Below are 12,235 nucleotides of genomic sequence, written 5' to 3'. Positions count from 1 at the left end.
TGATTGATGGTGCAAGGGAGGAGGATTCAGCTTGGATTATAGCAACGAAACAGGGGGTAAACGAGTGAACCATCTCTATATAAGAACCTCAAACTTATTGAAAGAAAAACTACAACAGAACTCCATTTTTTACTTGTGCCAAAGTTAGAATAGTAGAGAATAACAGGCCTGTTAACTTCAGTCCTCTACCTGAAATAATTACATGCAGTAATCACTTTAATGCCTTTTTTTTTTTCTCCACAGGAAGTACTTGTTAGATGGTACTTCGTTAGTGCACCAATATATATCAGCTCTAGCTGGTGACTTTGCATTGGACATCCTTGCATCTGTAGCTTTGTAAGGAATTAGGGGGAGGGTGAATGGAAAACTGAGAGGAAACATCTGCCTCTAATGCTTACCTAATTCTCTTAAGAATACTGGTGTGCAGCTCTACTACTTGTACTGCGATTGCAATACTGCAATGTTTTGCAGGCAGTTTAGCAAGAGAACAAACACTTAAATTTACATTGTAATTTATTTTTCTAATTTACATCAAAGACCAACAAGACATAGTCACTGTCTATAATCATAAATTACAAAACATTACTTTTCATGGGGAAAACTAATAGGAAATCATGCCCACTCCCTCAGATCTCTGTCTCCTGCTGAAAGCTTCTTACTAGCCTCTACTGGGTTTACAGATGAAAAGCCTTTTTGGCATGGTGCTCCATGAACAATCGAAAGTGAACAGAAGTTCAGCCCTATAAATAAAAGAAACAGTAGAAAACCATTGTTTCCCCCACATCTGTCAGGAAAACAGGAAAAGGGGAGAACTGCCAAGCTGGCATGCAGCTACACACTAATTATTTACCCAGCATATATATATATTTATATATATATATACACACACATTAAATATTCTCTTGATAATACAATGACGAAAATTTGAGATCTTGCTGTCCATTCCTAAAATAAACTGTTTGATCCATGTGGTAATGTGTGGGGGCAATTCCCTCTTTTGCTCGCAGTGTGTTCCAGTAAGAGCCTTGAAAGCTAATCTCATTTTCTTGTTACCTTCCAGCTTCTTGATCAGTGCAGATGCGGGACCCCTCAGTACAATCTCACAATTGAGATGAGAAAGTGCCAGGAAAGTCTGCAATTAAGTGCGCCTCCAGCTGTGAAATCAAGCTGTGTGCCAGATAATGCATGAGATTCCAAGGAATTCTGGAAACAGCGTTCAAGCTGCTGCAGGCTGCAGCACGTGGGGCTTTTTAATGAGGCACATGCTCTCTTTGAACTTTTTATTTCCTTGAAATTTAATTTTCTGTTTTCTTTCAAAGTACTTTGCTAAAATAGTAAGAGGCTTGTCCCTAAGCTTCACCTTCATGTTTCACAGCTCTCCAAGCCCCGTGTACTGTGTTTATCGTCGGGCAGATATTTGAGGGGACAAAGTGAACAAGAAATCTGAGTCTTCTTCACGCTCTGCCTAGACACGTCTTACTCCTCACCGCTTCAAGTTTCGTACACCGCTTCCCAACGAGGTCTGCTGCCCTCCCACCCCACCCTCCCCTCCGTATCTCGATTTTCCCTCAGGGAGTCCTTCCAGCTCACATGTAGCAGCCGCAGGCGAGTCTCGGGCTGCCGCCTCAGGAGCACCGGCCCCGCCGGCTCCCCGTTGACAACGCGCGGCTGCCGCAGCCACACCGGGCCCGCCCAGCGCCCTCGCCCCCGCGGCACCCGGCCCCCAACGCGCGGTGCTTTGGGGCTGGGAACCACGAGAGAGTCCTTCGATCCTCCAGCAGAGCAGCTGGTCCTGCGTGGGTGCCAACGTTACCGGTACTACCGGGATAAGCGTTAGAGCAAACAATAAAAAAGATACACACGCGTAGTTACCAACGCTGCCAGGGTATGGTGTCGGTGAGGTCCGGGCCAGGCGGGGGGCGGAGAGGTAGGGGCGGGACCCTGAGCACGGCCGCGGTGCCGCGGAGGGCCGGGCCGGGCCGGGCCGGGCCGGCTGGACCCACGGGTGTGTGCGGGAGGGGCGAGGGGCCGGGCAGGGACCCGCAGCCCAGGGCAAGAGCCGGAGCCCGGCTCGGGGCCGCGCCCGCAGGGGAGGTGGCCGGGCTGCCTGCCTGGCCCGGGCTGCTGCGCACCTGGGTGCTGAAGGCGTACCGGGAGCGGTGTGATCCCGAAGCGGGTGGCCTGGAGCGTCGCTCTCCGCCGGCGCCGTACCCTACGGAGCCTCGCAGCACTGCTTCAGGAGCCGCCGTATCGTCGGGCAGGTGCTGCACTGGAGGGCAGGGAGACTCATCTGTTGTGCCTCTGTCCTTTTCCTCCTTCTTTCCTTCTTTTTTTCCACACCTCTTTTTTCTTTCCTTACCACTTCCCTCTCTCCCTCTCCTTTCCCGCCTTACCCTCCTCTTCCCCCCACCTTCCCGTCTTCCGTCTCTTATTTTTGATTCCACTTATGTCCTTCTGCTTCTTTCTTTCCTCTTTTTTTTCTCATTTCCCCTTTCACTTTCTTCCTCTGCTTCTTCCCCGCCACGCTTCCTTTTTTCTTAGTTTGCTTTGTTTCCCCAGTTTCTGTCTGTCTTCCCAGCCTCCGTTTGCCTTCTCCCGCGGCAGTGCACGCAGGGAGCCCGGGGCAGGATCCTGCCCTCCGGGGGGGTGTTGGCTTGGTGTGAAATCGGCTAGGGTTTAGGGCATACCAGATGCTCCTGAGGTGTTGCAGTCGTAGGTGGTGCTTTTTTTTTCTCTCTCTCCCTCAAACTTTCTGTAACCGGGGCAACCCTGAAAAAAACCCCTTCTTTTTGGTCAGAATAAAAAAAGCAGTTTAGAAGGTTGTAAATAGTTTTTTTGTGGCCCAGGTTGGGTGAGAGGACTGAGAAGGAAGCCTGACAGGAGACTCAGCCATGCTCTGGCACTTTGCCTTCTTTCAGCGTTACTCAGAAAAGTAGACTTTGTGGGAAAGAGGGGGAGTGGCAGCAGGAGGGAATTGCCATTTTGGAATCTGCTATTTTAAATATAATTTTTAATGGAATATGAGGTATTTGACCACAGAGCTGGCAAGAATGAGAATCAGAAATGGTAGTGAGAAAAGAGGGGACTAATCTAGCTTTTCTGTCTTTAAACTTGAAAATCTTTGTGAAAAGTAATGCAGTATTTGTAGCTCAAGTTGGAGTTCACTTACATTGCTTTTGAAAGTAGGTGTATACAAAAGAAAATATTTTCTCTCCTCAATGATTAGCTATTCTGCCTGTAGTGTATACCAGTTATCAGCATAATGCCTTTCTTAGGAAATCTAAATTTTTGGAGTGATACTTCCTGAGGCCAGGAGAGCCAGTAGTTGCTAAAAAACCTGATGAATACCTTTGCCAAATCTGCCTTTTTTTCCTAACATAAACCAAATGCAAGCTAAAGATTTACAGTCTATTTGCTGAAAATACTACGTTTACTGAGCAAGATCCTGCTCTCCAATTTTATTTCCACATTGGAAAACTCACTGCTAGTCTTACTGAAAGATTTAATTTCACTTTTTTTAATAATCCCTCTTAGTTTTGCTTTGGATTTTAACATAAGTCAAAAGTTCTTCCTTTACTCTGGTTCATAAGCTTCTGAAACTAGAAAACACCTAACTTTATCAACATAGAATTTCACCTTAGAATAGGTAAAAAAAAGGTAGTGCCACGGAAATGTAACATACCCAGTACTACAGCTGAAGTAACTTTCACTGTTAGGTTTATTTCACAGCTCCAGAGACATGGCTTTTTGCAATGTGGAGCATTATTCTACATGGGATAATTGTGGTGCTATTAGAGGAACTTAATAAAACAAACAGGATCCTCATCTTGGAAGCTGTGATAGAGTATCTCAGGGAGTTCACTGATGATTCTTTAGCTCACTGATGAACTGTAACTGTAGGTACGGCTTTAAAATGCTGGCTTCTCCATAGGGTTAAAGAAAATCCCAGAATATTTTCTATGTTGTGCTTGAAGACAGATCCAAGTACTCAAAAATTTGAAAACCTCTTCCTTCTGCCTTCCTTCTGGTTTTATAGGTTACATTTCCTGCTATTGAGTCCTGTTATAAAATACAGCATTGTCACAAAATTAGCAAAATTTTTTGTGTGGTCGTGAGGAGTGCAGGAACTGCTCTCTTCCTGGTGATGTTATAGGTCCTACTTTAGAACAATGTGAAAAAAATAGGTGTGTGTTTCACCTTGAAGTAGCTGAAATTAATTGAGGAACCCCAGGCAGTTCTACCACATGTTAAATTGGCCAACATTAGTTTAAATTTCACGATTTTTTGTTTTCTGATTTATCTGTACTTTCAGTGTTGGTAACCTTGAGGTAAAACATATCTTTTTGTCCATACTAAGAGTCACAAGCTTCCTGAGGTAGGAGCTGGTCACTGAATGACTTCACCATAACATCTTTATTCTCCTTAGTTGAAATTTCCCACTGTTACCTCTATCTGGAGGCCTCTAAGGACGGACAGGATTCGAAATAGGAGTCAGAACTGTTCTGCAGAATGTTTACATGATACAGTAGTATAAGAAGTAGTATAAGAAAGTACTAGAGAGGCTAGTAAAACTTACTGCTATTTCAATTTACAGTCTACACAGAGTGTATGTTCATGTGAGTGTTACTCATTTTTTGAAACGAAAATACTTTAGCGTGTTAGATTCCTAAAAATTGAATTTAAGATCTTCAAATAAATAACCTGGAGGTCTGAATTTATTTTCATCTCTCTTTTTTAGCTTAGAAAAAACATCTGTCTACTTTCAGCTACTATCAGTATTTAATTTCCATGTAGTGGTGGACGTAGCACTACTAGTCACTTGTGGAGTTTTGTTTAAAGCCATCTTCCTAGTTAACAAAGGACTGTAAATGTGTTGAGGTTTTTCTGCAAAAAAGGGAGTGTATTTTTCCCTTTTTATTGTTTTCTTAAGCACCTCTGAAGGAAAAGCATCTACTCTTACAGAGCGTTGTCAGTTGCAGACAGCTGTGCCCACGTGAAACCCTGCTGCATATGATTTCAAAATTAAGGGTCCCGTAAAGCTTATGGTAAGCTAACTACACAGCCTATGACAAGTCCTCATGTAGACTCAAGACTGAACACTACCTAACAAAACAGATACAAGTTCTTTGATTTAGTTACAGGCAAATCTGCTTTCAGGATTGTGCTGCTTGCTGTTGTGGAAAGCTGAGTAAATGACTTCTGTGTCTGGCAGATCTTTGCAGATGACACTGCAGTCCACGCAGTCTGTCTTTGTGTTCATGGATGTTTGTGTTTATACAAACTGCTTACTGCTTTAAAAATCACTTTCCCATCAGAATGAATGTTCTGCATAACTGCAGCTGAATGGAAGCATGGTTATTGTAGTAACTGTATGTGCTCTGAAGCATTCTGGATATACCTTTGTAACATGTTAGGACTTCTCAGCAGATCCATCTTTGTGGCTCCTCTGGCTGGAGAGCTCCCCAGAGGCCGTCTGGTTGGATCTGTTGTTGCGCTCCTCCTGGCCCAGTGAGTGGGTACCAGAGATGGGAGCAGGGTTCCTCCTTCATGAACAGCACATCGTGGTGCCAGAGCAGAGGTGTGGTGAAGCCACAGAGGTGGCCTGGTGTCCTGGCTGCTGGACTAGCAGTGTCCTGCCACCTCTGCATGCTCACAAACATCCTCATTTGTGGGACCAGCAGCTCCAGTCCAGCCTGACTGCAAAAAACCTCCACACCGGCTCTGATCTCCCTCCAAGCTGTGGTATATTGTTGGGAAAGTGTTTGTTTGGTGGGGTTTTTTTTCGTTTGTATGTTTGTTTTGGAGATTTTGGGCAGTTTTTGTTTTGAAGACCTAGGTTTCTCATTTGATTTTGTGTTTACTAGAAATCAACCTGAAATTATCCTGGTTTTGTCTAGTCATACCATAAAGTTTGTATACAGCAGGAAAGAGGGAAGTGGGCAGCTAACTCGACCTTTGTACTTGCTCCCCAAACTACCAGCAACTGCTGTAAATTTCCCCTTTTAATGATGACTGCTTCAGAAATACAGATTTAGACTTGAGGAGAAAGCAGTTAAAAAAAAAAGAAGTGGTTCAACTCAACCTCACTTGAGAGCAAGATGAAGGCTGCCAAATAAAGCATTTTCTCCATAGCTTTGCAGACCTCCATCTCTCCCAAAGTGCAAAGTGCTGCCTCTGACGAGGTAATTATCTAGTGTGCACATAAGATTATGCAGAGCTAAAGCTTAACTGAATGCAGTGTGAAACTATATTAATGAGTGTTGTAGGCTCAGTAAATGTATTAAGTGTATTATTAGATGAAAGGTAACAAATCTTACCTTGTGAAAGATCAGCTTTTGGAATGGGATATGATCAAATTTTAGGACTTTGAAATTGTGAGCATGAACAAATAGTAACTTACTGTTAAAATTGGTCTGAGGAAACAGTATACCAATGAAATAAATTTGCAGGGAAAAAAAATCCACATAAAGATAAGAGCCATGTTAATGTGTAAATGTTTGCAGATCTCTCATTTTGTTATAATGAAAATGCCGGGTCTGATTATTCTGAGCTCTGAACAATAGAGCAATTGCACCCAGCTGGGTATACAAGATCTTTATGAAAGGATTTTTTTTTTAATTCTTTATCCTGCACTCAACTAAATTTTCTTAGTTTTCATTCTAAAATGGGAGCAGGAAAGACTTCTTAGCAAGCTTTATTCTTTGAAAATGTTAGAAGGTGAAGACTGCCATGGTCACTTTCAGTTAAGACTGTCTGCCTCCACTGGAACAGTGATGGCTTGGTAATCTTCTTGAGTGTGTGTTATTTCTCAATGGTAGTGCTCCTATGAAAACTAAGAATAGGATAAAATAATAGTGCTAGCAACCTAAAGAAAGGATTCCAGTGTCAGCTAAAGTATCACAAATATAGCTGTATTTTAAGCACACTCTAAGTTCTAGAAATGTCTTAATTTTTAAGTTTGTAGGCAGAATACAGTAATTGAAGGTTAACCAGTATCACAAGCTTCATCCTATGAAAATATATACCAAATGGACATTATCATATATTTTTGTTAATTTAGTATGTGATAAATATTATTTTTAGTGGGTTAGATCTAGTAGTGAAAACAAGCAGGACATCAAGTACAAAAGTCTGTGATAAGTTACAAAGCATGTTAAAACATGTTCTAAATTATGTTAATTCTATATTATGTTATTTGATGTCATATTGCAAGCAGAAATCCAGAATTTTGGAATTTTCTTTTTAATCTTTTTTTAATTCAAAGTGTAAGACCTTAACTATTAGAATTTCCCTCTGTGTGCTCTCAGCTGAATTGTATGCTAGCTCATGGGGCTACTTTTCTTAAGTTTTAAAATTTAAATTTTCTTCCAGTTTGACTTCAGCGTACACCTAAAATATACTGTGAACAAATGTTTGCCTTCCTTAAAATGAAATAGAAAGGCAGGGTAAAATACTTAAAATTGTAATTCTGAAAACAAAGTACACTTCAGCATAAATCAAACATTTATATAATGCTGTTAGTCACATAAATTTGTGTCTAGTTTGTGTCTCTGCCTGCTGTTGGCTTGAAATATAAAATATTTGACTACAGTACTTAAAAATTGCTGATTCCCATAGCTGTGCTAGATGTTTCTGCAGTGTTCCACACCTTCCTCCCACCTACCACATTCCCCCAGTCAGTTTGCAGTGCCACGGGCAAAGTGGTGGACCCAATGTATAATGCATCCCGGGCAGCATTACTAACAAAAAACTCTGTGATGCCATCCCTTAGTTTCCTAAATGCACCTGTTCTGATATCTGAAAGTAGCAGCTTAAGAGCCAGGGTTTAGGAATTAAAACCCAAAATGGAGCTGGGGTAGCTTAAAGAAAACAGGCAGGAAAAAGAAATTCTTACACTGAATAGCTTATGGCAAAACACAGAAGTGGACACAGTACATAATTATTTTTCTTAAACAGAGTTTCTTACCAGTCTTTCTGAGTAGCTGTTATTCTTAGAGCTATTCAAGAAGTTGTTCTGAGGCACTGTCTTTTTTCTTGAAAGTAGTAAAAATGTAAGGAACCTTGTATCTCTCAAATATTTTATATTTCATAAACTTACACATTCATGTTTTGGAAGACATTATCTGTAAACTGTGTGGGCTTCTGCATGTAGAGGCTGGTTTGAAATTCAAACCTGCACTAAATTGTTAGGCAGTGAGTTTGTGATTAGATTTGGCATCTGAGTAGCAACGTAAGTTATTTAAGGATATCCTGTTCTTGATCAATTTACCTGCATGAAGTAGCACCTTCAGAAAAAAAAAGTCAGCCGGTTCTGCTGTTCTAGAGCGTGATTTTCTCAACAGATACAGATTAAGCTGCTGCACAACTCCAGTGATTCTTTTCAGAGAGTACTGAAACAGAAAACATGTGCTTAAAGAACTAACAAACAAAAATTACCTAGTGCTTGTGCAGTAAAGCAGAAAATAAAATTGGCTAGAAATCTTGTTGAAATCCAGCATTGCAGCAAACCTCCACATAAAAACAATTGCTGAGTCATAAAAACAAGTGTGTTTAAATGATGGTAGCACAACACTGCTGTGCACTTAGATTTGTGCACTTGCAGTGACTTGATAAAAACAGCTGGAGATATGGGTCAGAACTATTGCCTCTTACCTAATAAAGCTATTTCAGCAATTCAGTAACAGTTTTTCTCACAACTGTGAAAATTGAGGTGCCCTGCTATAATAACCTTTTTCTTTCTCACACTTCTCATCAGCTCTTTCTTTCCTGGTGGTATTTCTAAGTGCACATGCAGGATGTTGACGAGACCATGTATCACACAGAAATCTTGAAAGAGTGCAGTGGCTTTTTGCCAGTGAGAACTAAAGCATGACTAACATCCCCGAAGTGAGTGGTAAGTTTCAATGATAAAGAAATCTATGTCAACCCTGAAGTGGTTATTAAACATTCTTATCAAGCTCTAAGGCATGAATTAACGAGAAATACTTGCTTCTCATTAGTGTATCTGACTTCAGTTTTATAGATCTATAACATCTATAGATACAGCTGAATCAGCTCTATTTTCTTACCAAAGTTCAGTTAGTAGCATTAGCACTGTGAAAGTTTCATGAATGTTGTCTGCTTCTCCCAGTGGTTTTCTTTAAAAAATTGATTAGTTTTTAATTTTCAACAGAATATTTTTGGCTGAACTATTCAGCTTTTTACTGACACTAATTGAGAATATCATTATTAATCACTGATTTTTTTAAAGAAACCTTTTAGTCTAAGAATGACTGTCATATTCCATTTTATTTTAGGATTTTTCCTTCCATTTCCCTGAAAAACTTGCCAAATTCCTGCAAAACGCAAAATTTTTTTCTGAAGTTGTTGAAGCTCATATGAACAGAGAAGGAGAACCTTTTTTTTTTTTTAAGTCCTGCAAAGCTACCTGGTATTTGAAATGCTGAAGAGGAAGTTACGGTTTTGCCACAACTTGCGCTTTAAGCTTTTCTTGGGTCTAACTCTCATTTTAGTAATAATTTCAGTTTTGAAAGTTAACCAGAAAGAAGACTTCCTGAATCGGAGACATCTGGAGCTAACAAAGGAAGATCCTATTAGCAATGTTAACTGCACCAAGATTATTGAGGGGGATATAGAAGAAATACAAAAGGTACAGCTTGAGGCATTATCAGTATCGTTTAAGAAACGCCCCAGACTAACAATAGATGATTATATTAACATGACTGCAGACTGTGCCTCCTTCACCAAGACTAGGAAATACATTATGGAGCCTCTCAGTAATGAAGAAGCAGAATTTCCAATTGCTTACTCAATAGTTGTTTATCACAAAATTGAGATGCTTGATAGACTTCTAAGATCAATCTACGCTCCACAGAATTTTTACTGCATTCATGTAGACAAAAAGTCTCCAGAATCCTTTTTTGCTGCTGTGAAGGGAATAGTCTCATGTTTTGATAATGTCTTTATTTCCAGCCAGTTAGAAAGTGTGGTATATGCTTCATGGAGCAGAGTGCAGGCGGACATTAACTGCATGAAAGATCTCTACAGAAGAAGTTCAAACTGGAAATACCTAATAAACCTATGTGGTATGGACTTTCCTATAAAGACAAACCAGGAAATAGTAGAGAAATTAAAAGCCCTTAAGGGTGAAAACAGCTTGGAAACAGAAAAAATGCCAGTTTATAAAGAAGTAAGGTGGAAAAAACACCATGAGATTGTTGATGGTAAAATAAAGAACACAGGCATAGACAAACAGCTACCACCTCTCAGTACCCCAGTTTTTTCTGGCAGTGCTTATTTTGTAGTTAGCAGAAGCTTTGTAGAATATGTACTAGAAAACAGCAAAATACTTAAGTTCATTGAGTGGGCGAAAGATACTTACAGCCCAGATGAGTACCTGTGGGCAACAATTCAGAGAATCCCTGAAGTCCCAGGCGCATTTTCTTCCAGTGACAAGTATGACGTTTCTGACATGAATGCACTGGCCAGATTTGTCAAGTGGCAGTACTTTGAAGGTGATGTGTCCAAAGGTGCACCCTACCCACCATGCAGTGGAGTTCACATTCGCTCTGTCTGTGTTTTTGGAGTAGGAGACTTGAACTGGATGCTACGAAACCACCACTTATTTGCTAATAAGTTTGACACTGATGTTGACCCTTTTGCGGTGAAGTGCTTGGAAGAGTATTTGCGGCACAAAGCTCTGTATCTGCAAAAGAACTGAAATGTATGCTCCTGTTAGGTATTTATACAAAGGTGCAAATACCCTACTGCGACATACTTTAACGTGCTACAGCAACGGTGGTGATGCTGATAATGGGTATAATGACTCTTACCATGTTGGTGTGGTGGTGCTCATGCCCTGCCTTGTCCATGGACAAGGGGGAGAAAAAGAAATGTCTCAAGTATGCCTTGTGGCATACTGAGGCGTGGAGCTTTAGGTACAAAATCAGACAGCAGTTTTTGGAAAGCCAACTATTTGGAATATTTATTATGTAGAAGGCATAATTAATGGACTTCCTTTGGCTAAATTGTTTTAAGGCATAGAAAATGCATATTGTTCATGGTTATTCTCATTTTTATTTTTTTCCCATGAATGTAATGCTAGCTGGAAGAGATAGATGAGGGGGTGGGGTAAAAAGCAGCTGGACTGCACTTCATATTAAGTACTGAAAGATCTCAGGAATATAACATTAGAAATGATCTAAAAGCTGTGCAAAAGGGGATATGCAAAGCCAGCTATTACCATTTTACTTAGATCTGTTTGCTGCAGTTCTTTTACATGGAATTGTTAATCCTCTTGAAAATTTTGTCTTCAGCATGGAGTATTAAGGAATTCAAATCTTTATTTTCTATTCTTAAAGCACCCTGATATTGTGATATATATTGTGTAGGTACTTTATACACTAGTTTGTAATTACATCTTCTCAGGGAAACTAAAGTTTTGTGCCTGATGAGATTTAGACTTGTAATTTTACATTTCTTACTGTATGGGGAGTTTTGCTTTTGTATCCAAAATCACTCAAGCTTCTCAAAACTTAAAGAACTGCAGTAGTGTCTAAATATTACTGATGGAACTGCTGGTTTCTGCTTTCTGTTAAGCTCAACTTGTATTCCAGATTATTTTAACACTAATTTTGGAAAAAATAAAATTATTTTTTAAAATTATATTGTCTCTTCCTACAATTAGAAGTTGTAAATTACAAATAAAGTCCCTCTGAAAACATCACAATGATGTAACTCCTAATGATAAAGGCCAAAGATATGTTTACTATGGTTTTCCGTACATGACTGAAGCTGCAGCTCCACATTCATTCAGTCTGTGCTTGTTTTGATTTAACTGGTTCATCTGATTTTAATTCCAGTTAGGCCCTTGCTTGCTTTAGCTGTTGCAGTGTGGCACAGAAGCTTGGGGATGAAAGAAGAGGACACTGTGAAGGATGATGTTTCCTTCTGTATCAATTCAGGTTTGTCAGGCGTAGTTACTGCCAGATGTCTCAATCCTGAGATGGCAGTGGAATTCAAGCATTAGCAATGGGTGAAACAGACTAAATTTTTTTATTTGTGAACTGGTGCTGTAATTGCAGGCTGTGTTTCTTACAAAAGCAGTTTGTTCTGAAGTTTCTCAGAAGAAACTTAGACATACAGGACTGCTTACTGGTGATCATGCAAACAGCTAGGGAGTCAAGCCGTTTAATCTGAAATGGAGCCTGGTTTTAGCAAGCCCTCCCTTCAAAAC

General features: G+C 40.3%; 2 protein-coding genes across 7 annotated transcripts; one reads left to right on the top strand and one right to left on the bottom strand.

Annotated features, from left to right (window-relative positions):
• Positions 1-495: 495 nt before the first annotated feature.
• On the bottom strand, positions 496-2,290 carry LOC147648422 (uncharacterized). Its single transcript, XM_086869808.1, has 3 exons — positions 2,279-2,290; positions 1,591-2,212; positions 496-740 (listed from the first exon to the last, which is right to left on the bottom strand). The coding sequence occupies exons 1-3, from the start codon at positions 2,288-2,290 to the stop codon at positions 613-615; spliced, it is 762 nt and encodes a 253-aa protein (XP_086725934.1). The 3' UTR covers positions 496-612.
• Positions 503-11,725, top strand: GCNT1 (glucosaminyl (N-acetyl) transferase 1). Of its 6 annotated transcripts, none has more exons than XM_086869271.1 (3): positions 503-1,520; positions 8,756-8,893; positions 9,297-11,725. In XM_086869271.1, exon 3 carries the CDS (start codon positions 9,440-9,442, stop codon positions 10,718-10,720), a length of 1,281 nt encoding a protein of 426 aa, XP_086725397.1. In that variant the 5' UTR covers positions 503-1,520; positions 8,756-8,893; positions 9,297-9,439; the 3' UTR covers positions 10,721-11,725. The 6 variants fall into 6 exon arrangements, with proteins under 6 accessions (XP_086725397.1, XP_086725392.1, XP_086725396.1 ...); XM_086869266.1 differs by lacking the exon at positions 503-1,520 and adding an exon at positions 1,620-1,815; XM_086869270.1 differs by lacking the exon at positions 503-1,520 and adding an exon at positions 1,685-1,885.
• Positions 11,726-12,235: the final 510 nt, after the last annotated feature.

The sequence above is a fragment of the Cyanistes caeruleus genome, chromosome Z (genome assembly GCF_971803275.1).
Source record: "Cyanistes caeruleus chromosome Z, bCyaCae1.hap1.1, whole genome shotgun sequence".
Classification (NCBI taxonomy): domain Eukaryota; kingdom Metazoa; phylum Chordata; class Aves; order Passeriformes; family Paridae; genus Cyanistes; species Cyanistes caeruleus.
The sequence above is the reverse complement of the archived record's forward strand: the minus strand, read 5'-3'. Positions and strand labels throughout refer to the sequence as shown.